Source organism: Crocuta crocuta, unplaced genomic scaffold, assembly GCF_008692635.1.
Source record: "Crocuta crocuta isolate KB4526 unplaced genomic scaffold, BGI_CrCroc_1.0 scaffold26, whole genome shotgun sequence".
Classification (NCBI taxonomy): Eukaryota; Metazoa; Chordata; class Mammalia; order Carnivora; family Hyaenidae; genus Crocuta; species Crocuta crocuta.
Genome location: NW_027532249.1, coordinates 16,065,232 through 16,090,943, shown reverse-complemented (window position 1 = coordinate 16,090,943; position 25,712 = coordinate 16,065,232). Strand labels below are relative to the sequence as shown.

Genomic DNA, 25,712 nt, shown 5'->3' with positions numbered 1-25,712 from the left:
GCATAAACAAATATCCGACCTAAACACATAGTAGGTGCTTAATTAAGGCTGGTTAAATAAATGAATGAACAAAACAAGCCGTGAAGAACTGCTTCAAATTCTTTGTGATGTGAGGTCATGTGTAAATACTAGACAAGAAAGTCACTAAAACTTGCCTTCTAACTCAAAATAGTAGAGAGAAAAAGGGAGCCGACTTGGGAAATTCACAGTGATGATGTCTGTCGTTATTAAGGGAGAGAGAAGCGTGTTAGATAATGTAGAATGCTTCCATTGCTGCCCGGTAAACAGATGTGTGATACATGATTGCCAATTATTGAACGCCCAGAGGTTGATGCTTATCATTAGTTATATATGTTTTCAAGTGAGCCAAAAGATAGAAAAAGTAAAGCAGTTTTCCCCTCCCCTCCCCACGTAAATGGAAACCACTTTCCTTCTGTCTGGCTTCAGAAACACGTCTCGATTTCCATGAGGGAGATGACTGTTCTTTAACCGGTTTCGCGTCAGCTTTTTCCTCTGATTTGAGAGGTGGAGTTAAGTGTGAACTGCTTAAGAATGCACTGTTCTCTGTTTAATTTGGCTGCGGAAGATGGAATTCATTGAGCTCCGTCTGTTCAAGTGAACTTTAAGCAACAGTAAGCAAAACATTTGTACTTCTTTCTGCACACGAAATAGAAATGTGTCTGGTGAAAGAGACAGTACGGATATAAAGATCCACGGAGGACAATGGAGGGGTGATAACTTCTTATCTCTTATGTTGGCTCATCCGAAGAAGCGCTAAAGGATTGTTGGGGAAAGTGAGCCTCTTTTTTTTTTTTTTATTATTATTATTATTGAAAGTGAGCTCTGATATCTGGAATTCATCTTAATACTGTGGTGAAAACTGTGCACCACCAATTCCTGCTCCCTACAGCTGCTATCATTAATGGGTGACCACTCTTTTCCCTCATAACCTAACTGTTAATGCATTTAATTGGTCCTTCTAGAACAATTTGGAATGTTACAGAATTTAAAAGCATCTGTGAATTATAAATAATTTTAAAGTTTACATTTCTCTTTTGAACACCCAGTAAAGAGTATTCATTTTCAAGTAGTTAAATAGGTTTTATGACAATGAAGTGAATTTAATGTGGGGCTGTTGACTTTTGCAGAAAGTACGAAAGTTCTATCATTAAAATTGCAGCTTTTCTAGAACTGTTGACATTTCTATTGAGAATGAAAGGAAGCAATTGTGTAGTCGTGCGTAATGGTTTATTTGGAATGACCGTATCTTCAGCCGTTGAAACCATTGCTTTAAAAATGTATTGTGTAATTTGATTAGATGGTTTTACGTATGGCAGTGTAAAATCGTTACTGGGATAGCGCCAGGTTAACACGAGAAATATCTCTGTTACCTGTGTCTGTTAAACACACGTGTCAAGATACTGTTCTCTTTGAATGGTGCCTAGCTTCTCTTAGCGTTTGCATGCAACTATATATTCCCCTCGGGATTCTCAGTTTATCATAAGGTGCCTCAGGCAATTAGTGAATGAAAAAGGGCGGTGAACTCTTTTTAATATGAAAGTTCAGAACTGCTCCTATAGTGTCCATGTGGGCAGACATCATCATTTTAAGCCGATGGAGGAAATAATGTAGAAATTTGCTTTGGTCTTGTGTTTTTTAATTTTTTTTTATAGTTTATTTATTTTTGAGACAGAGAGAGACAGAGCATGTGAGCGGGGGAGGGGCAGAAAGAGAGAGACACACACACACAGAATCTGAAACAGGCTCCAGGCTCTGAGCTGCCAGCACAGAACCCGATGAGGGGCTTGAACCCACGAACCATGAGATCATGACCTGAGACGAAGTCGGACGCTCAACCAACTGAGTCACCCAGGTGCCCCTTTGGTCTTGTGTTTCAACCTATTGTCCTATGTTTAACATATCATCTTCGAAATGAACTTATTTTGATGTTAAATAATGCAAGGACTGTATTGCTAGTGTTCTATGAAGAGAGGTACTCTGAAAATTACATACTTGGCTTCAGAATTACGTAGCACAATACTTGTTCCAAGGTTATCTGTCTGTAAAGACCCAAGATTATATCTTCTGTGTGATAACTTAATACTTGGAACAAAGTCAGCATGGACTTACGGTCCATTAATTTTTAGATACCACCAACTATTTGTGTTTTATTTTCTTGATGGCTGAATGTACAATGCTTAAGACACTGCATATTTCCATTGGGCCAATCCTTAAATATTCCAGTGGTTTCATTAAAGGAAAGAAGATGTTAAAATCTGTTTATACTACACATAGAATTTTACATGTGGAAACATAAATGCACACACAACATATAAATCTTTTTGTTTACATATGCAGCTTTTCTTCCAGGGATGATAGGTGCCCCAGAAACATTCAGTAATCTCTGTAACACCCCAGAGGGCACGGAGCAAGAATTATTATCTTCATATTGCAGGTGAAGTACCTGGGTAGGGACAGATTAAATGACTTGGCCGGGTCACTCTCTAAGTCAGTTATGAAGCTAGAAATAAAACTCCAGACTCTTGACTTTCCATTCACATTCTGAGTCATTGCACTGCTGAAAACAGCGACTTCAGACCTGTCACTATTCGTGCTTTTCTTCCCTGGAAAAGTTACCATTGATGTAAATCCTGTCCCTGTTAAGGAACCTTGCTGTGTGGCACTTGCACACACATGATACTGAGTCCCCAAAGGGCAATTTAGAGAGTACTCTGCTGTTACAATGAATGAGCTCAGGTAGCAAAAGGATATCAGTAAGCCAGTTTCTTGAGGGCCCAGCCCTGCGAAGAACTAAAAGTATCAGAAGTTTCCAGAACTTCAGAACTTCCGATAATTTCTTTACCATCTACAGTGATTCACTCCACCATGTTATTTTCTTCTCTCCTTAATGATTTGGGATTGTCCATATTGTTACAGAGCCCACATTCTGAAAGGCGTGGCCCCTGCCCTCAAAAGGCACATATCTTAATGGTACAAGATCAGCTTTTGGTTGGAGTGATGACTCTAACCTTTCTGCCCATCCTCTCTCTTTCNTGGCTACTCCAGTTAGACTTGAAAGCAAAGAGTGGCCAGGACCCTCGGCATTTCTCCATTGGCTGGCTGTAAACTGAGACTGTGAGGTCCCTGCCTGGTGACTAGTCAGCCCTTCTCGGGCGTGCTCGCCTATTCATCGCCAGCAGCGGGGATAAAAATCACATCCAGTGTTTGCTCTCTCTTCTCTGTCCTCTCCAGGTTGGCACACAGGGGCCGGTGGCTTGAATCACAAAGGTACTTTGTGCTCCGGTGCCTTTTTTCTGTGGAATACCTTCTAGGATGACTTCACTTTTCTGTTAGTGAGCACTTTTCCCCATAAATATGACCGAACAGGTGTTGCTCTGCCGCTAACTGAGTTTCCAGCTGTCCTCCTCCGACACAGACCCAGCGAAATCTGTTGTTTCGTCCTTTTGGGCAGACTGGAGAACCATCAAGCCCGAGATGGAGGTCTTCCTCGCAGGATACGGCAGTTTTGTTGCCAGAAGATGGTCGGGAAAGCCTGGCTGGCTAACAAAGACAGGCCTTCAGCGGCTGGGTGTAGTTCCAATTCTGCATCCCCTTTGGCAGGAGCACAGAGGCTGCCGCAGTGTGGCCAGCCAGCAAAATTAGGAAATAAGGACCTCTTTTATTTACTCAGGCTGCTGAATCATGGGCATTCCTGTCTGCTTGGAGAAAAGTCAGGCGGCTCTACTTTCCACTGAAAGTCTCAGGAGTGTTTGAGACTTTCATCTAGGAGTGTTCACACACTTGTTTTAATGTGCTTTATGGAAATGGTGAAACTCAGCAAGTACAGTTGCTGTAGAAAAACATCTGCACTAACTATGCACACACATTTGCATCTTTAAATAGACTTTTAGGCCATGGAGCTGGTTTCTAGCAAAGATTCCCCCCCTCCCCCCACTGGCTGTTAAGAGCTACAGTTCTCTTAGAGTCATCTCGGAGTGTAAAGTGACTGATTCCAAAACTTAAAACTTAGCATGGACATGTTAAGTACTTCACACTGAAATGCAGAAAACCTGTCATAACACAGAGAGACACTCCTGAAGTAGCACTTAGTGACGAAGGGGGAAAAAAGTTCGAGTTGATTCAGAAACCAGCACTGAGAGAATCCTCTGCGGTCTCTTCCATGTGAAAAAAAGAACTTGAAATTGTTAAAATCTATACGAGCCACCGCAATGTAGTTTGCACGGTGACTGCCAAAAGGCCAAAGTTAATGGGGACGGGCAGCTCTCAAAGACATAGGAGGACCTCAGAGAATGTTGACAATGTCACGGCCACCACACAAGTCTTGGGAGACTGATCCGCTTAGAGCCTGGACCACCCCCGCTGGGAGTTTTGTCAGTGAGTTCCTTGTGTGTCCCTGGGAGCACACATCCGTTTATAGTATATTAGCAAATGAGGGTTTTTTTTGCAATTTAGATTTTAAAATAGAAATCAGCCTTTCATGAAACCTTTATTTGTTTTTCTAAAAGCAGCCTTCCCTGCTTCAACTTTTTGCTCTGTTCCATCCCCCAGCTTAAGCCTTAGGAATCCTGTACTCTCTTTCCATGTACTTCAGTTACAAAGACACGTCGTCTGTGATTTTCACTTTCTTTTCCCCCAAGACAGAATAATACGGACCGGAGAGAGAAGAGAAGGTTTCCAGCTCCCTTGAATCGCGATTGAGTAAAAACTTGATCCTAACCCTCGGCTCACTTGACATGTTGAAATTTACAAGCTTAAGAGAACAGTTATGTAATAGGTATAGTCAGGCATGGCCCACAGACAAGAACCTGATTTAAGAGTGGTGTCAGGGATTGCACACTATTTATAATGGTCTATTGCTCTGTAATTCTTCGTACGTTTGTATAATAATATATCATGACTGGACACAGCCTGCAATTTAATAATAAGTTCACTTGCTAAATTTTCAGGGTCAATAGTTATTTTCTTCAAGTCTAGATTCATGACAAATTCTGATTCACTGTTTTCCCAACTGGACAAATGAGATGATCTGTTTGAAAATAAGTTTCAGTGAAACAACAGGACACAAGCCTAAGAGCAAATGTGAAATGTAGCAGGATTTTACCTGGACCGCTGAGCAAATTTAATAAAAATAGCAATTGTTTTCAATTAAGGGAAATATTTTGCAACTTTGGTTTGTTTTAGGGACACTTGTCTTTACATGACTTATAGTTTGTTGTTTTCAAAGGATAGCTAGAATCACCATCGAGTTTGTTGGGATTTTTAAAAATCGTGTTTGTCTGTTTGGCAGAGAGTTGTGTTTGTCTGCCTATGTTCTTTTCTGTGTATTCACTTTTACATTTAAGTCATACCCAGAATTATCAGGCCCTTTCTTATGCTGTAAACATGTTGGGTTATAGACTCCTAGAAATGAGGATGCAAAATCATGCGGTTTTCAACTTGTGTTGTGAGGCTTTGTTGCAGTGGGCAGGGATCCAGGAATGGTGTTTGGTTGTTTTCTCAGAGTTACATGGTTGCCATCTGGCATTGATAGTGAGATGGTGTTGTCATCAGTTTCTAGATGCAGGAAAGGAATGATCCTCATCTGTTTCCTGTGGATAAGCAAGAGGCTGATAATCTAGTAAAATCTTGTTACCTTAAAGCAAGCAGACGTGGAATTTGTTTACATAATACTTGCCAGTTTCTACTTTTATGTTCATAATATAGCTTGCTAGTGAACTTCAGCCTTGAAGAATTTAAAAACTTACTTGATCATATTCGAAGTGAGTTTTCGTAGAATGTCCCCATAATAGTCTAACTGGACCTTGTTATCCTAATAGAATCACTATCCCCACTGACTCCCCTTGATGGTCTTTGTCTGCATTTATGAAAAATCTCGCTCTTTTGGAGAGTGAAAAGCTTTTACAATTTCTTCTCTTGAATGATAGATTGTTCTGAAAAGCAAAAAAAGGGGGGGGTTACAACTTATTTGAGGAGGTCTTATTTTCCACTTGGATGTTAAGAAAGCAACAGAAAGATCAGTGCACATCTGCCAAGCGCGTAGTTAAAAAACACCTACTAGGAGGTAGGGAGGGTTACTTTATGGATAACTTGCTAAGGTTATATCTGGCTTTCGGTCTTGTTTGTCTTCTCTTTGTTACTCATAAATCTTTCAGCATTTACCATAATCATTTATCACTTTTCCTGTTTCCAGTTTTTCACAAGTCGCTTTGTCTCTGCTCACCTCAAAGTGCAGGTCCTGTTTGGCTAAGGAAGTTCATGCTGCCGAAGCTTTTGCAAAAGGAAGAAATGGTGGGCCACCTCTTGAACTTTCCAAGCAAAATACAGTATTACAATCTGGCCCTTGTGAAATTCTCATTTTTTCTTGATCCTGGCTGATCCTAGCTACATGTAATATCTTGCAGTGCCCTCCTAACACTTAATAATCCATTTTCTGGCCTATGGTATTCGAATCTTTCAGTTATTGAAGAAATCCTGGTTCTCTTTCATTACACAAGACGTAATTATTATTGTGTTTTCTGTCTTCCTTCATGTGCTTACTTTTTAATATTTTTTTGCTGAAAGCAATAAGGTCTGTATCAATAAGAACCCCATAAAAAGATTTTGGTCTTCAGAATTGCCTTTTTTTTATATATAAAAACAAGCAAAATGCAGAGGGAATTTTTTATTAAATATTAGACATCTGGGTTGACTGCATTAATTTTAAATCATTCCTGTAATATTTCCCCTTTTCATTTCATTCTTCAGATGCTCACATAATATGCAAATCATTTTAGAATGAATACAGAAGAAACATTAAATATATTAAAATCTGCGTTTTAATAAAATTGTCGATGCGTAATATATACCTTGCTCCCAAGGAAAAATGATAACAAGTAATAAAAGGGGTAATTTAGACATAGAGCTATTTAATATCTTTTTATATTTTACAACCCGGTAAAAAGTAAATGTAGAATAAAAGCTTTGGGTTCAGATTTGGAAGCGTTCCACTCAAATATTCTGTCCTCCATTTTTGTTTTCCCTCGCAAGGTTCTAGGTGGTCCGACTGTATGACTCCGTCTAATTGGTACAGTAAACTCGTTCTCGGAGTTCTCAACCCGTAAGATAAAATGTTCCGTTGCTTCTCGTTGCAGATGGAGTGGATGTTGAAGATGATCCCACATGCTCCTGGCCAGCTTCCTCACCTTCCAGCAAGGACCAGACTTCCCCCAGCCACGGAGAAGGTTGCGACTTTGGAGAGGAAGAAGGTGGCCCCGGACTCCCTTACCCATGCCAATTCTGCGACAAGTCCTTTAGCCGCCTCAGCTACCTAAAGCACCATGAGCAGAGCCACAGTGACAAACTGCCTTTCAAATGCACCTATTGCAGTAGGCTTTTCAAACACAAGCGGAGCCGCGACCGCCATATCAAACTCCACACGGGGGACAAAAAATATCACTGCAGTGAGTGTGATGCTGCGTTCTCCCGAAGTGATCACTTGAAGATCCACTTAAAGACTCACACGTCCAACAAGCCATATAAATGTGCCATTTGTCGCCGTGGGTTCCTGTCCTCTAGCTCCTTACACGGACACATGCAGGTACATGAGAGAAACAAGGACGGGTCCCAGTCTGGCTCCAGGATGGAGGACTGGAAGATGAAGGACACTCAGAAGTGCAGTCAGTGCGAGGAAGGCTTTGACTTCCCAGAAGACCTGCAGAAGCACATCGCGGAGTGCCACCCCGAGTGCTCCCCGAACGAGGATCGAGCGGCCCTCCAGTGCATCTACTGCCACGAGCTGTTTGTGGAGGAGACGTCCCTCATGAACCACATGGAGCAGGTGCATGGCGGGGAGAAGAAGAACTCTTGCAGCATCTGCTCTGAGAGTTTCCACACGGTCGAGGAGCTGTACAGCCACATGGACAGTCACCAGCAGCCCGAGTCGTGCAACCACAGCAACAGCCCTTCTCTGGTCACCGTGGGCTACACTTCAGTGTCCAGCACGACTCCAGATTCCAACCTCTCCGTGGACAGCTCAACCATGGTGGAAGCTGCCCCGCCGATCCCAAAGAGCCGAGGGAGGAAGCGGGCTGCCCAGCAAACCCCTGACATGACCGTTCCCTCGAGTAAACAAGCGAAAGTTACCTACAGCTGTATTTACTGCAACAAGCAGTTATTTTCGAGCCTGGCAGTTCTGCAGATTCACCTGAAAACTATGCACTTAGACAAGCCAGAACAGGCCCATATTTGTCAGTATTGCTTGGAGGTGTTGCCCTCGCTCTATAACCTAAATGAACATCTTAAGCAAGTGCATGAGGCTCAGGACCCAGGTCTGATCGTCTCTGCCATGCCTGCCATAGTCTACCAGTGCAACTTCTGCTCCGAAGTTGTCAACGACCTCAACACTCTTCAGGAACACATAAGATGTTCTCATGGATTTGCGAACCCTGCAGCTAAGGATAGCAATGCATTCTTTTGTCCCCATTGCTACATGGGGTTTCTCACTGACTCTTCCCTTGAAGAGCACATAAGACAGGTCCATTGCGACCTCAGTGGCTCCCGGTTCGGGTCTCCGGTGCTTGGGACTCCGAAAGAACCAGTAGTCGAAGTCTATTCTTGTTCCTATTGTACGAATTCGCCAATATTCAACAGCGTTCTTAAACTGAACAAGCATATCAAAGAGAATCATAAAAACATTCCTTTGGCCCTGAATTACATTCACAATGGGAAGAAATCCAGGGCCTTGAGCCCCTTATCTCCCGTGGCCATAGAGCAGACATCTCTTAAGATGATGCAGGCAGTGGGAGGTGCGCCTGCGCGTCCGGCTGGAGAATATATCTGTAATCAGTGTGGTGCTAAGTACACGTCCCTAGACAGCTTTCAGACTCACCTAAAAACTCACCTCGACACTGTGCTTCCAAAATTGACCTGCCCTCAGTGCAACAAGGAATTCCCCAATCAGGAATCCTTGCTGAAGCATGTTACCATTCATTTTATGATCACCTCAACATACTACATCTGCGAGAGCTGCGATAAGCAGTTCACATCGGTGGACGACCTTCAGAAACACTTGCTGGACATGCACACCTTTGTCTTCTTCCGGTGCACCCTCTGCCAGGAAGTGTTCGACTCTAAAGTCTCCATTCAACTCCATTTGGCTGTAAAGCACAGCAACGAGAAGAAAGTGTACAGGTGCACATCGTGCAACTGGGACTTCCGCAATGAGACCGACCTACAACTCCACGTGAAACACAACCACCTGGAAAATCAAGGGAAGGTGCACAAGTGCATCTTCTGTGGCGAGTCTTTTGGCACCGAGGTGGAGCTGCAGTGTCACATCACCACTCACAGTAAGAAGTACAATTGCAAGTTTTGCAGCAAAGCCTTCCACGCGATCATTTTGCTGGAGAAACACTTGAGGGAAAAGCATTGCGTGTTTGAAACCAAGACTCCCAACTGCGGAACGAACGGGGCTTCCGAACAAGTGCAGAAGGAGGAGGTAGAGCTGCAGACCTTGCTGACCAACAGCCAGGAGTCCCATAACAGTCACGACGGGAGCGAAGAAGATGTGGACACTTCGGAGCCCATGTACGGGTGCGACATCTGCGGGGCAGCCTACACCATGGAGACCCTGCTGCAGAACCACCAGCTCCGAGACCACAACATCAGACCTGGAGAGAGTGCCATCGTGAAGAAGAAAGCTGAGCTCATTAAAGGGAATTACAAGTGTAACGTGTGCTCTCGAACCTTCTTCTCTGAGAATGGCCTCCGTGAACATATGCAGACCCACCTAGGCCCCGTCAAACACTACATGTGCCCCATTTGTGGAGAGCGGTTTCCCTCCCTTTTAACTCTTACCGAACACAAAGTCACGCACAGTAAGAGCCTTGATACTGGGAACTGTCGGATCTGCAAGATGCCTCTCCAGAGCGAAGAGGAGTTTTTAGAGCATTGCCAAATGCACCCTGACTTGCGGAATTCCCTGACGGGGTTTCGCTGCGTGGTTTGCATGCAGACGGTGACCTCCACTTTGGAACTCAAAATCCACGGGACATTCCACATGCAAAAGACAGGGAATGGGTCTGCCGTCCAGACCACAGGGCGTGGCCAGCATGTCCAAAAACTGTACAAGTGTGCATCTTGCCTCAAAGAGTTCCGTTCCAAGCAAGATCTGGTGAAGCTTGATATCAATGGCCTGCCATATGGTCTGTGTGCCGGCTGTGTGAGTCTCAGTAAGAGCGGCAGCCCAGGCATCAACATCCCTCCCGGCACGAGTAGACCGGGCTTGGGCCAGAACGAGAACCTGAGTGCCATTGAGGGTAAAGGCAAGGCGGGGGGACTGAAGACGCGCTGTTCTAGCTGCAACGTTAAGTTTGAGTCGGAAAGCGAACTCCAGAACCACATCCAAACGGTCCACCGAGAGCTCGTGCCAGATAGCAACAGCACGCAGTTGAAAACTCCCCAAGTGTCGCCAATGCCCAGAATCAGTCCCTCCCAGTCGGATGAGGTAACTTGCCTTTTTGATGTTTGCTCTTTAACCTCCTCAAGAAACTGTTGCCACTTCGTGTGTAAACTCTTCTGCAGCCTTATTTATTGTCATGTGCCGAGAGATGCTTAGATTGAAATGCAGTGGTGTTTTTCCCCCCCGTAGCCATTAGCCAGCAATGACTTGCTTCTTGATAAGCAGCATTTTGGCTTGAATGGTGCAAAATAGGACTAATTCCAGTCTCCCTAGGATATTGTCTTCTCTATGACTGAAGAGATCAGCGCTCATGCCAGCACCACTGAGATCTGGAATCTCAGCGTAGCTTTACCACGAGTTGAAATCCCCAGCTATGACTTGTGTGTATGGCAGAGAGATAATGACATAAAAGTAAGATGTTATGGGCCAACATGCTGGCTTAGAGTAAATTAAAAAGAATATATGTATTTGTGGATAACAAATTGGGTAGGGGTGGTTTTATAATACCAGGTTGTCAACACTCACTGTTTCTCTGTCTTCTGGGTAGTGAGCAAAATATTTTCTCACAACAGGGTTTTGTAAACGCCGCTACATTTATTAAGCGTCATGTGCCCAATGTTCCTTTTCAAGGCATCCCCTTAAATTTCCCCGGGTCTTCACTCTCTGGGTTTGGGTTTCACAATTAGACTGGATTATTTTTCCCCCTTAGCTGAACTGAGTGGTTTCATGCCTACTTTGCCATAACGAGTATGAAAAATAAGTTCATTTGCAACGAAATAGTTTTAGAAGTCATCAGTCCTTGAAGCTGAGCGGAGGATGGCTCATTTTATTATAATTTCTTTATGCTTTATCACCTGGTTTCCAAGAGTTCTTTTCCACTTCCCTACCTGCCCCTATCTGGAGATCCATCCAAATGAAAACCCCAGGGAGATCCATCTCCCTTCANCAGTCAGCTGGTAGGGGAGAGCCAGGAAGACTGACGCAGAGCCCATCCTCCTGAAATGTGGCATCTGCGTGACAGGCAAGCTCCCAAACTCTGAAGCTGCTTCCCTTTCTCTCCTTCCAAGGAAATCTGCACCTCTCTCTCATTTAAATAAATGAAGTCCTTTCAAACTGATGAGGACGGCTGGAAGAACACAGTTTTGATAATGGCTCCTGGCTCCCGTGTGGGATTAAGTAGTTTCTCTTGGTAGTTATATGAAATGAATTATTTTTTTCCAACTTTTTATTGCGTACGATGTCTAAGCCTACAGAAAAGCTAAAGGAATAACAGTGAACGTGGTTTGTGTGTGTGTGTGTATCACAGATGTACCGGATATGAACATTTTGTCACATTTCTCTCTCTCTCTCTCTGCAAACTTTTTATTAACCTGAACCACATGAAAGTCAGTTTCAGACGTCATTATTTTTCCTAAGAATAAGGACACTTTCCTATTTAGCCATAACATTATTAGTTAAGGCAATGAACTAAATCAGCTAAGGAAATCAAGTGGGTCTATAATATCATCTGTAAGAAGTCCATATTCAGATGTATCCACTTGTCCCTAAAAGGTCTGATTTTTAAAATGCTTATGAATGAGAATTTTAGAAATCTGTTTATGTAGAAAATCATTCCTCTCCCCCTTTTTTATTTTGCTTTGCTCATATATAGGGGAGTTTGTATTTTCATGTTTGATTTCAGTGGTGCATAAACTTGATTTAAAATGACTGTATTTGTGTGTGTGGTGTGTGTGTGTGTGTGTGTGTGTGTGTGTGTGTGTGTGATTGTGGTGGTGTGTTCACTAAAAATCAAGCAAAATGAAGCTCCCATTTCTAGTGATTGTGGAAAGGTATATGCCTATTCCTTCCGATCTGTTCCTGGCGTATGTTTTGATATTCCTAAGTTGCTATATATCATAATACCATTTGAGGTTAATTTTTTTTAATGAAGGAGGAAGTATGAATAGTCTTTACACATTAATTTGGTTAGAGTTATTTGTTTAGAGAATTTATCATTAAGAGATGGTCAAGTTTTTAATTATACCTAAAATCTTAATGATAAAATTTATATACATCCTGCACTTACATAGAATAATGTATAAAATATTTTAAAAGTACTTTTTACTTGTAATTCTTACCATAGTGTTTTTTAAGCACTTAGATACCTCGAGTTAAAAGTGACTCTTTTAGAAGGGTACTTCCTTATTAAGCCGAGTTTAGAAGACCTTATAGCAATGTCCTCAACTGACCAGCTATAAGGATTCATTGATACATATTTCCTTAGTGCTTCAAAAGTTCACTAATATGTTTGACATTTTCATCCATTGTTATTTTTTCTTCATTATACTATTGAAGTCATAAAATGTCATGTGCTCCTCCCTTTCTGATAATTCCTATAGTTAATAATGTATAGTAAGCCATATTATTTGGACTTGACATAGAAAATTATCTAGTCATCTGTGAAATTTTACAAAAAGAAGCCCCCATATAATGCATTAGCAAGAAAAGGACCTATCATAAAAATTAATTTGTTCACAGTCTTTGTTAGTCAAGATAAGCTCCTGTGACTTCTCATGAGTGTTGTGTAAATTTTTTACCATGTGGGTAAAAGAGAAGTTATTACATAAGTCTTTGCCAAAGCACAGGTATGCCACGTGGGAATATATTTTATCACAAAAAGTTGTATGACATGCATGTGTATTGACTTAGATGCCCTAGGTAGGAATGAAGGACTTAGTGATGTAGGTGGTATTTTCATCTCTTCTTCTTGCTGAGGATTGAGACTTCACAAGAGAAAAGAAGACCATGGGAGATAATAAAACCTGGATACACAGATACTGTCAGAGCAAGATTAGAATTTTTCCTGGACTATGATTTGTGATCACATAAGGGTATTGGTAGATACTGGAATGAATATTTCAAAGACTGAAAAGAATGTTTCTTTGGTTGGGACTAGATTACCTATTTAAAAGGGCTTTAGATATAATCTAGGGAAGGATAAGTACTGTGTAAATGCATGCGATCCAAGAAATGGATGAAAGACAAGGCACGTGACACTTACAGGAAGAATAATACTAGGTAGCTGTCACATAATGGAGAGATTTGGACTTGAAGACAAAAGATGTGAATGCGAACTCCATTTCTTCTGCATAATAACGCTTTCTGAATTTGTGACCAATGTTTTGTTTGTGCCAAAATCCTATAATTATCAATCTAATTTTGCTATAGAATCTTTGTTTTGAATAAAATATTTGGGGAAACCTATTCATTTCCCTTTTGCTCTTAAACATTGAGTATGATATACATTTATACATAACCTACAACGATACCTACAATGATTCCATATATCATAGAGATAACCTGACACAAGAAGAATGCTGGCCATCTAGATGTTTCCATACATGAAACACCTCATGGAGTTACTGACATTTACTGTGTGTTGAATAAATGTTAGTGCTTCTCCTGGAGTTCATGGACACTGATCCAGTCTGGTCAGGTTCTGCCCCATCTGGACCCCAAAATGTTTTCTCATGATGACATTAGAAGATGCTTCCTCCTGCTTCCATTTCTCCAGGACCTCTGGAGCCACATGTCTTCATGAGGTTATTTACTCACATCTCAACTCACACCACCCCTACCAGTCCATTGTAATTGCTCTTGCGGGGGTCCCCAGTTGTGTGTGTGTTGCTGGGTACTCGCACGGTGCTACAGAATCAGAACCAGAGGGACCATGGAGATTATCTGATTAAGCTGCCTTCTTTTACAGACAGCAAAGCAGGCCCAGATAAATTGAGATCTAAGATGACACTGCTAGTGAATGGTAAACAAAGGGCTCTGAGAATCTGGCTCTCTCTAACTCCAGGTTCAGGATTCTCTCTTCATAAATCCACTGGACTTTCCTCTAGCTGCAGTCTCATCCACGTTCTTTTCATAAAATCCTCTCTGTATTTCTGTCTTATTTTCTCTTGTCATTCACTTCCTCCGCCCACTGCAAGGGATCATAGGCTTCCATCACTGCACTGCAGCTGACCTCTTTAAGGTCTGTATTGATCCAATTGACCAATGCGATGCTTTTTTTTTTTTTTTTTTTTTTTAAAGAGAACTTACCCTGGTTTGTGTACTCTTCTACTTGTCACTACTGGCCACTTCCTCTTTAACCTCTCTTCTCCCTCCTGGTTCCCTTCACAGAATGATCTGTAGCCTTCTTCGTACTCTGTGTGCTTCTGTAAGTTAGGGCCCCAGTGCTGCTGTCACTCTTTGCATCCCCACTCTATGTGGCTTCATCCCTTCGCATGGATCAAGCTACCGCATTTTACGGATGACTCCAAATGATGTCTCCAAAGTGCACGAGGGAACTTCCAGGGGCTGACGGAAATATTCTCTCTTGACTCTGATGGTGGTTACAGGAGTGTATGCAGTTATTAATACTCATCAGATGTAAAATTAGTGAATTTTTGTATGTGAATTATCTCTCAATGAAACTGATTTTAAAAATGATTATCTATGACTTACCACTTTCTAATGATTTTCAAACTCCTACACACAGCTGCCTTCTGGATATGTTCACTCACATGTTTCCATGCTCTTTAAACTCCATGGGACCAAAACAGAACTCATCATCCTTTTCTCTGAACCTGCTTCTTTTCTTATATTTTCCGTTTCACTTGTGGAGCCATTGATTTTCTTGTCTCCCTTTTCTCCACATCCAGTTGGTCATCAAGTGATCTCTATTTCAGCTCATATATATTTCTTAAATCAATCCCCTCCTCTCCATCCCCTTACCACATTTATAATTCAATCTCTGGTCATCTTTCATTAAACTACTGAAGCAGCCTCCTAATTGTTCCCTTGGACTTTGGTCTTAGCATTTTCAAATCTGTCTCCACAAAGCTGCCAGAACAATCTATCTGAAACACAAATCTGAATAGCATGTCCCTCCCTGTTTGAAACATTTTGAGTGCTCTGTACCTTTATCCTTATAGGATGGTATAATATCCTTTTCTGATGAAATATAATGACTCTTCAGGTTCTGGCCCCAGCTAAATTTTCCCTTCCTTTTCCTACTTCACCTTACTTACACCTTTCCTACTTACACCTTACTTCACAGTTGAAAATACTTTAATTAACCCATAGGTGACACAGTGTGTCTGTATCTCACTAAGCCTACCCTGTCCTTCCGCCCAAATGCTCTCCCTCCTCCTGACTGCCCTCCACCTTCCATAAGGCTGTCCACCATACCCTCTATTTGGGCGTCGTCACCTCTTCTAGAGGGCCTCCTATGACCCCGACTTCCCACCCTGAACATCCCTTCTCTCCTTGCATACTCTGTGTATACAATACATCATAAATAAATAAAAGTTGTCACTTTGCTTTATAGTTACCTCTTTAGGTTTCCCTTCCTATGAATTCCTCAGGGCAAGAATTTACTCAGTCTCCTCCTGTTTCTAATACCCATTACAGTGCCAGGCGCACAGTAGGCAGATGCCTCTGTGGATGGCTGCTGTGGAGCTGTGTCTGGCTGGTGGCTTGCCCAGAGCCTTTTCCCATACGTGACGGCATGGTGGGCAGCTGGCCACCTCGCTTTTTTCATACAGGAGTCACTTGGTACAATGATGGAAACCTAGAAGGTGTTGGATAAATGTGCGCTCTTCTTCTGAGCATGTTAACTTTAGGATCACTAGCCACGCTTTTTTACCCCATTCGGACTCAAAACATTCCACCATCATTGAAGGTCCATCATAGACATCGTGAACATGGCCCCATCTGCTGTTCACTGTGCTACTCCAGTCAAGGCCTGCTTTCCCAGAGGAGTTGTGGGTGGTTCTACCAACTTGGTCAGTGGTCTCCAGATTCCAAAGAAAGCCTTTCCGTTTTCATCCCTATGGCATGAGGCCCGGTAGACAGCTCCTTCCTTGACATGCACCTGTGACTTCACAGCATTTCCTCTCCTAGTTTTCTTCCTGCTTTGGCCTTTGGACGTTTTTTCTCTGGTGCCTGTTCTAAAAGTGTAGGGATTCTTTGAGACCCAGCCTTGGCCCTCTTTTTCTTCTCTGTCTGCTCTCTCAACAGACATCTCATCTATTCACGTGGCTGTAACTATCTCTGCTAAGAATTCCCAAATGTACGTTCATAACTTACACCTCCTCTTAGTTCCAGATTACTGTGTGCTACTGACAGCTTGGTTTCTTTCATTTGTATCTCTTCTAGACATTTGAAGTGTAATGGACACAGCCTAAACTCTCGATTTTCTCTCCTGAAACCGATTTCTTTTTTCAGACTTCCATCATCTTCGTAAAGGGAGCCACCCTACACCCACTTATTCAGGCAAGAAACCTGGGAGTTGTTCCTGATTCTTTCCTCATTCCCCACATCTAATCTGTTAATGAGTACTGTTGATTGTGCCTTTAATGAGTATCCCATCCAGGTCTTTCTATGTCCAAAGCCATCGTCATTGTCTGGGCTGCAGTCCTCGCCTGGATACTGCAGGCAAGGGTTCCTAACGGAGTCCTCTCCATCTTCTGTGTGTTTCCAATCCATCTTTCCTGCTGCATTGGATAGAATCTTGCAGACATGTAAATTATGGAGTCTCTTAAAATTCTTCAGACTTCCCACTTCGCTCAGTTACAAGCCCCACCTCTCACTAGTTTAGGAGGCCACACACAGTCTGACCGTGGCTGGCCGGGGTTCCTGCTGCTCACACACTGTGCCTGGCCTCCTGGCCTCCTGAGGAGGGGTCTGCTTCCGAGGCTTCCCACTGAGCCGCCTGTTCACCTGGACTGCTCTTCTGGATCAGCTTCTCTGCATCTTTCTCATCTGTCAGATGGGCCTCCCCCCAGAATCTTATCAAAGTGAGTCCCCTCCTTAGGATTTTCCTTTCAAATTATTATTTGTTTATTTCCTTCTTCCTTTTTCTCACCTCTGAATACCCAACCTGCTTGTCATAAGGTCTCAGTAAATATCAGTTGAATAAATGAACATAGTATAAGCACTTCAAAGTAACAAAAACAGTATCTACTCCATCTAAAGATGTATATGCATGTGTATCTGGTAACTCATACATAGAAGTATAGATAAGTTTACCCAGTTGTGCTTACGTGCTTTAAAGTCAAGCTTGCATGCCTTAATATTTAAAATTTAAAATAAGCTAAAAGACTTGAGGTTTCTAACAATTCAAAAATCATCTTTAATATGAAAGTCTGTTTTAAGTACCTTGAAGTCAGGATTCTTTCTTCATGGTTCGTGTACTGAAAATGGCAATGTACCTGGTGGTAATTCGGAACCCACTCACATTCCACAGTCTGTTTTATTTTGTTTTATGTAGTAGAAATTTCCGCAAGAGGAGGGATTTAAGATTTTAACTTTAAATTGCGGATACTAAATTTTGCTAAGTTAAAAGAACAAAAATTAAGTGTCTTCTAGATAAATTATAGATATAGATATAGATATATACATACATACATATTTACATATCTATATTTTTATATTTTCTTAAGAAAGAACGAGCAGGGGAGGGGGCAGAGGGAGAGACAGAGAATCTTAAGTAGGCTCTATGCTCAGTGCAGAGCCCAGTATGGGGCTTGATCCCATGACCCTGGGATCACAACCTGTGCTGAAATCAAGAGTCAGGTGCTCAACTGACTGAGCCACCCAGGTGCCCCCTTTGTAAATAATATATGTATTATTACATAAATTTATATATATATATAAAACAATCTTTAAATATATATATATGCATATATATATTTAAGGTTAAACTGATACACATTTTTACTTTTTAAAAACATCTTTTAATGTCCATTTATTTTCAAGAGAGAGATTGCGCATGAGTGGGGGACGCTGAGAGACACAGAATCTGAAGCAGGCTCCAGGCTCTGAGCTGTCAGCAGAGAGCCCGCCCGGGGCTCAAACTCAGAAACCTTGAGATCATGACCTGAGCCAAAGTTGGATACTTAACCAACTGAGCCACCCAGGTGCTCCAATAATATTTTTAAATTAAGTAGAAAATTTACATGGCCAAATAAATTTGTAAGATTCAAGATGTTCTTGAAATAGAATGAGTCGCTTTGCCAAGTTCAGTCTGCTTTCAGATTTATTATTGTGTTCAATATTTGTTTGGCATCTATGGTGTAGTAGTACAGGGCGTTAAGTCCCCTGGCATAAATATCAAGGTGTGGAAGCAGCTGTCTCATGTCTACTCTTTATCCCTAGTCCTATGCTTACCTCGCATTGACCATTGCCCCATACATTGAACTTGCTGCCACTACCATCCCTCCATTTTCTGTACTTCTTTCCAGTTACGGATTTTCATGCTGATGTGTTCTATATGGTTCCAAATATGGAATTCAGAAGTCAAAATGTTTTTGTATACAGCCATAAATCTTGAATTGCACATAATATTTGTTCCTTGAGTACTAGGCCAAAAGAGTGTGGAATCACCCTATGTGGTGGCAGAATTCTGTGTAGGAGGAGCATTTTACGTTTTGGCTTAAGTGGTGTTGAGGTAGAAATTAGTAAATATGTAAGATGATTTTGAATAGTGAAAGAAAACCAAAATTGTCAAATGGGCTAACTTATAGTGTGTAAAGTGTGCTCTTGGTTTTTGGGGTAGATTCTCATGGTTTATTGCTTACATACAACACCTAGTGTTTATCCCAACAAGTGCCCTCCTCAATGCCCATCACCCATTTTTCCCTCTCTCCCACCCCTCCCCTCCATCAGTCCTCAGTTTGTTCTCTGTATTTAAGAGTANCACATCTTCTTTATCCGTTCATCAGTTGATGGACATTTAGGCTGTTTCCATAATTTGGCTAATCTGCCCTTCTCTTCCTCTCACACCCATTTCCTTTTACTCATTACACCATACAGATGACTAAAATAGCAAATTTCAAATGTCGGCCTCATTCTAAGGCCCAGTCTTGGATTTTCAGCTACCCGTTTGACATTATAAGTTTTACATTCTTCTAGCCCTTTAACCAAATTGAATCACAATTTCTTTTCCCCCCATTTTCAGCAGTGTTCCACAATGTCCCATCTTTCTCCTAGTCATTCTATCTGAAACTTTGTTTGTATCTCTATATCTTTTCTATTCTTCAAACCTTTGGGGTCAGGCACCCCTGCTGTTTACATCTCATGCACCCTCTGTCCCACACCTGCATGCTGACTGGTCACCTTCACTCTTTGCCTACCATAAAGAAAGTCCTTTATAAAAAATAATATAGGGGCGTGTGGGTGGCTCAGTTGGTTGCGTGTCCAACTTTGGCTCAGGTCATGATCCCACAGTCTGTGGGTTCGAGCCCCGTGTTGGGCTCTGTGCTGACAGCTCAGAGCCTGGAGCCTGCTTTAGATTCTGTGTCTCCCTCTCTCTCTGCTCCTTCCCTGCTCACTCTCTGTCTCTGTCTCTCAAAATAAAATAAAGACATAAAAAATTTAAAAATAAAATAGTATAAGGGCACCTGGGTGGCTCAGTTGGTTAAGCGTCCAGCTTCTGTTAAGGTAATGATATAGCAGTTTGTGAGTTCGAGCCCCGTGTTGGGCTCTGTGCTGACAGCTCAGAGCCTGGAGCCTGCTTTAGATTCTGTGTCTCCCTCTCTCTCTGCCCCTCTCTTGCTTGCATTCTGTCCTGCTCTGTCTCTCAAAACGAAATAAATGTTTAAAATTTTTTAAAAACATTAAAAGTTAGTATAAACTTTAAAAGCTTAGGTTCACACAAAATCACATTCTCTGGCCACAATACAAATATATTATTCATGAAAAAGGTATCTTTTTAAAAACCTCCCTAAATTTTAAAATTAAAACCACACATGGAACAAAGGGGGCATAAAAAGAGAAATTATAAATACTTAAAACGGAAAGATAACTGTACTGCAGAACTTGGGGGATGGAAACAAAGCAAAAATTGTTAGAGGAAAAACTGTTAGAACATAAGTATACATATTAGAAAATTTAAAGGCATGATATCAATAAGCTAAACATCCAACTTAAGACATTCGAACCAGAACAACAAAACAAGCTCATGAGAAAGTAGAAGAGAGGAAAATTATAAAGCAAAGACCAAAAGAAATGTAATAGAATACTAACAATGAACTAAAAAGCTAGTTCTATGAAAAGACTAACAAAATTTATGAACTTCTGGTGACATTAATCAAGTTAAAAAATAACATTAAATAATAATAATGAAGGGGAGCCATAATATCATACATGCAGAAATTTAAAAAATAATAGGAAAGGGGCCTCCTGGGTGGCTCAGTCAGTTAAATGCCCCACTTCAGCTCAGGTCATGATCTCGTGTACATGGGTTCAAGCCCCGCATCAGGCTCTGTGATGACAGCTCAGCTTTGGATTCTGTGTCTCCCTCCCTCTCTCTCTCTGCCTCTCCCCTACCTGCATTCTGTCCCTCTCTGTCTCTTAAAAAATAACATAAAACATTAAAAATTTAAAAATTTTTTTACTACACATACCACAATATCTGAAATAAAAATGAACGCAAAAATTCTTATTTTGCAAGAATGGAGAGCAGTTGGAACTCTCTCATTTTACTAGCGGCAGTATAATTTTGTACAAGTGTTATAAAAAAAATTGCCAGGCAGTATATACTGGAGTTGAATACTAGCCCACTCTGTTATACATAAATTCTCTTCCTAGGTCTATTATCTTAGGGTTAGGAGTGCTAATGTTTACCACAGGTTATAAACAAGAATATTTATAACAGATTTTGCATATAAGCTTCAAGCTACAGTCAATCAAAATGTCTGTCAAAATAAAATGAATAAATTCATCTGTATAATGGTATGAAATCATTCCATTTACACAATGGAACAGTACACAATGATGAAGAGGAATGAACTATTGCTATATAACAACTTCGATGACTCATATAGAGTTCACAAAGAGAAACCAGACACATACCACTACATGCCTCCACTCACCTGAAGTGTGAGAATAGGCAAAATTAAATCTGTGTGAGGATTAAAGTCAAAATAGTTACCTCTGCAATGGTGTGAACTCGGAAGGGGCAAGAGGGAATTTTTTGGGTGCTAGAAATGTTCTACATCTTGATCTATGTGGTTGTTACAAGGCTATATACATATGTAAAATTTCATCAAGCAATACACTTAAGATTACAGCAGATTAATATATATGTTAATATACATATTAAATATGTTAAAATTTTAAATTTTATTAAAAAATAAAAATGCACAAGATAAAAAAATAAGAGACTATTATGAATAGTTTTATACAAGTAACTTAATAGGTTTGATTTTATGGAAATGGTTTTAGCATAGTATGCTACCAAAGCTGGCTCAAGATGAAAAAGAAAGTAGAATGATTCCATAAACATTAAAGAGTTTGATAAAGGCTTGAAAACCTTCCCACAAGGAAAATACCAGAACATACACATAATTCCAAAGCTGTGCCAGAAAATACAAAAAGAAGGGACACTCCCGTTTGTTTAATCTCCATATGAAAACCAGACAAAGAAAAATTTAGATAATTATACTCATGATTTTACTTTTAAGAATTTTAAAGAAAATATTAACACACTAAATCCACAATTTTAAAGATTTTATGCTGTGATTAAAAATGGTTTTATCACAATAGTTCAAGGTGGGTTCAATCTCAAGAAATTAATTGATTGATGGAATTACCATATTAACAGTATAAAGGAGACAAATTATATGTTTATCTCGAGTTACCGAAAAATGTAAATTCAACAAATTTTCATGCTTCAATGAAAACATTTGGAATAGGCATGGGTTTCCTTACCCTAATGAAGAATATTTAAAATATTGTTTTTAGCAAGCATAATAAGTGGAGAAGTTTGAATGCAATTATTAGTTTATAATAAAATCACTAATAAGTTCTGTTGATTGACCTAACCAACAATGTACAATAAAATAAAAATGCAGTTAAGTATATAATAATAGGAAGCACTAAAATTGAAAAGAAACAAATCAAACTGTCATTTGGAGACCTTATATTTGTATATAAAAAAATAACCAAAGAATCTAAAGCAAATTATTATAATAAGTAAAACTTTAGCAAATTTGTTGGGTACCAAATCAACTCATAGAAGTCAATTAGATTTTTATTCACCAGCAAAAAAGTGAAAAATATAAGTTGTAAAATAATCCTATTTATAAAAAACACAAAACTTAAGTTACTTAGAAATAAAATCTAAGCTGTTCAAGGCATTTATGGAGAAAAATGGTACATTATTGGAAGATACTTTTCAAGATCTATATAATGATTACGTTTAACTTATTTATGGGAAAGAAGACTCAATACTGTAAAGTTGTCAAATACTCTATTTTGATCCATAAATTCATAGTTTTCCACATATTTTCCACTATTCCAGTGAAAACTTCAACACTTTAAAATGTACTTTTTTAAGCTTTTACTTTTTTGGAACTGGACAAGAAGATTCAAGAATGTATATGTAATAATGAAAGGTGAAGAATAGCAAAGATTGTCTTGAAGGAAAACAACAAGCAGGGGATGATTGTCCTACTATGCAGGCAATTAATAATGAATATGCAGCAATTAAAATAATGTGGGATTATTCCACTGAACAAAACAGAGGTACTCCAAGAGATAGTAGGCATAGAAAAACTCAGTGTAGAATATAGCTATCTTTGGATGTAAGTGAAAGAATGGAGTATTCAATTCATTATCCATATAGAAAATTAAAAATAAAATAGAATACTCATTTATGTAAAAATGTGTGAGAGACAAAACCATAAATCTTTTAGAAGAAAATATAAAGAATATTTTTATGACCCTAGGTTGGAAATGATTTCTCAAATAATACCCAGACAGCATAAATCACAAAACAATTGATATGTTCATCTACCTTAAACATAATAACTTGTGTATTAAAAGTTACTATAATGTGAGCAAAAATGGAAGGTATAAGGTGATAAAACATTAATAACACATATCGCTGGGAAAATGACTAGTTTACTAAATATGTGGAAAACGGCCGTAAATCAATAAGAAAACACAAACCTACAAGTTAGAATATGGGAAATTAACATGAAATGGCATTTCACAAACAGGAAACACGAAGGGTCAGTAAATATGTGAAAATATCCTGATTTGTAATAAGAAATGCAAATTCGACTGAGAGTAATGGGTTGTCTAAAAAGAATACGCAGGAAGCTAAGTGGGACACACAGGTGTTGATTTAATAGTTACACGTTATGTATTACATATAAGTTCTCTTTGTAACATTGAATATTTAACGTAAAGAGCAAAAATAATCAGAACCACAAGTATATAATCAGTATTACTTATTATAAATAAAAGATAATATAAAACTAATACAATTAGTGCAAAATAATGTTTGAAGAACTCTAGCTATATATTCCTATCTGCAAAAAGCTGAGAGCCTGAAACCTGTTCTTTCAGTTATACCAGAAAATTTATCGAGTGTTGTAGAGGTATTAAAGACATACTAGCATCTCAGTGAGATTTTTTTCCTTTTCATAATCAGAAAGAACAGTATTTGTACTTTACAATTAAGGTAGTACATATCTCATACTTTGGAGAACATTAGCCTATGGCATTAACATTTTATTCCTCATTTGGTGCTTCAATTTAAGATAACAGATTTATTAATTTCCTGCTATGTACAAGGCATTAGGCTATCAGGTTTGTAAAGAGGATGAGCATTACGCAAGTGTGGGTTTTTGAATACACGTCTTTCTCCCCAGCAGAGCCCCCAGAGGGTGTATAGTTTACTAAGGAAAGATTAATATAGAACAATAAATATAATATAAATTAGAATGGAATCCGTGCCATAAGAGGAGTACTAATGAACTGCTTAAATACTTCGGGAGAGGTAGCAAATAACCAGGCAGGAGTTAGCTTTGCCGGTATCTGTGTGAAGAGCAAACAAACGGGAAGAACTTGCAAAGCAAAAGTCCTGTGGCAGCAAGCAGCGTGCCTGGTTGGCTTACAGAATAGCAAGTGGCCAGCATGGCAGGGGTGGGTGGAGGCGGGGCTTGGCTTTGTATCCGCCATGTTTCTCAGGAGAGTCCCTTACACACGGGAGGTCCTTAGTAAACACTTGTAAATAATTGAAACCTGGTGATTAAAACAAATGGAAAAAAGAAACAAAGAAGGGGACATTTCTCTGAAGAACTGTATAGTGATGCAGTTTCTTCAAATCACACGTGAATAGGACATTGGACTCCTCATAAGTATGCAATATTCTGTGCAATTCATATCATAAAGAGATTGAATGGCACGTGAAATCCTGTAAAAAAGCAAACCCTCATATCAAGGCAAATGATTTATTTTGTTGAATTAAACATTATATTATACAAGCCAGTCTTCAACTGAGCCTGAACCTTTTCTGTTCTTCAGAGCCTGCTGCTGTAGGTAGAGGGAGTTTAAACATATGCCATGTAACATAGTACAAGAAAATATTGGGCTTAGAAAAAAACTGAGTACAAATAACAGTTGACAGAACCATTGTGTTATCTTCCCTAATCCTTCCTCAGCTTCAGTTCTTTCAGTGCTAACATGGGCACACTCCATACTTTGCCTACTGCATAGGGCTCTTGGGAAGAGCAAATGGTATGTGTGTATACGAAAGTTCTTAGCAAATGTTGTATACTGTACATCATTTATATAATATCTGTGTGTAAGTCTACGCATATCCCTACAGATGTGTGCATACATTCATATAATTAAAATATGAAATGTTTTCAATTTATTAATGTAATCTAGAATTAATTTAATCTAATGCTAGGACTATATGGACTATTGAGTCAAAATGCATCAAAATAAGTCGTCACACTTCCACAAAGTTGATGAAATAGAAAAGCATAATAAAATATTAAAACAAACTTAGAAACAATGAAATCCAAAGAACAAACAGAGTGCAAAGACCACAAAGGTAAAAATATCACTTTATTTTCTTTGAGGTCAGAGATCGTGTCTCCTGACAATAAATGTAAAAGGTAGACCAAACATGTAAAATAGGTGAGTGTCTAGGCAGAAGAAGTAATTATAGATAAGAAACAGAAAGTGTTCAATAGTATTATTGGTTTGAAACATCATGGGGAACGGGAATAAAAAAAGTATTGGGGAAATAATAGATAAGAAAACTAAAAATTATGCATGAAAGGCATACTGTGAATCCCAAAATAAAATGTTTTCCCCCTAAGCTCCAGAACCAAGTGGATAGTTTGAGAAGCAGTTAATTTTAAAAAGCTATTATTTGTTTGCCTAAAACCTACTGGCAATGTTCTCTAGGGATCAAACATAT

The 25,712-nt window shown here is 39.8% G+C and overlaps 1 protein-coding gene across 1 annotated transcript in view; it reads left to right on the top strand.

The window, feature by feature from the left end:
- The window catches only part of ZNF521 (zinc finger protein 521), a 237,542-nt gene that overhangs the window by 82,880 nt on the left and 128,950 nt on the right, over positions 1–25,712 (top strand). Inside the window, exon 2 of the mRNA XM_077778165.1 lies at positions 7,152–10,504. Coding sequence (XP_077634291.1) covers positions 7,592–10,504 — 2,913 coding nt within the window. The 5' untranslated portion in view covers positions 7,152–7,591. The remainder of the gene's footprint in view (positions 1–7,151; positions 10,505–25,712) is intronic.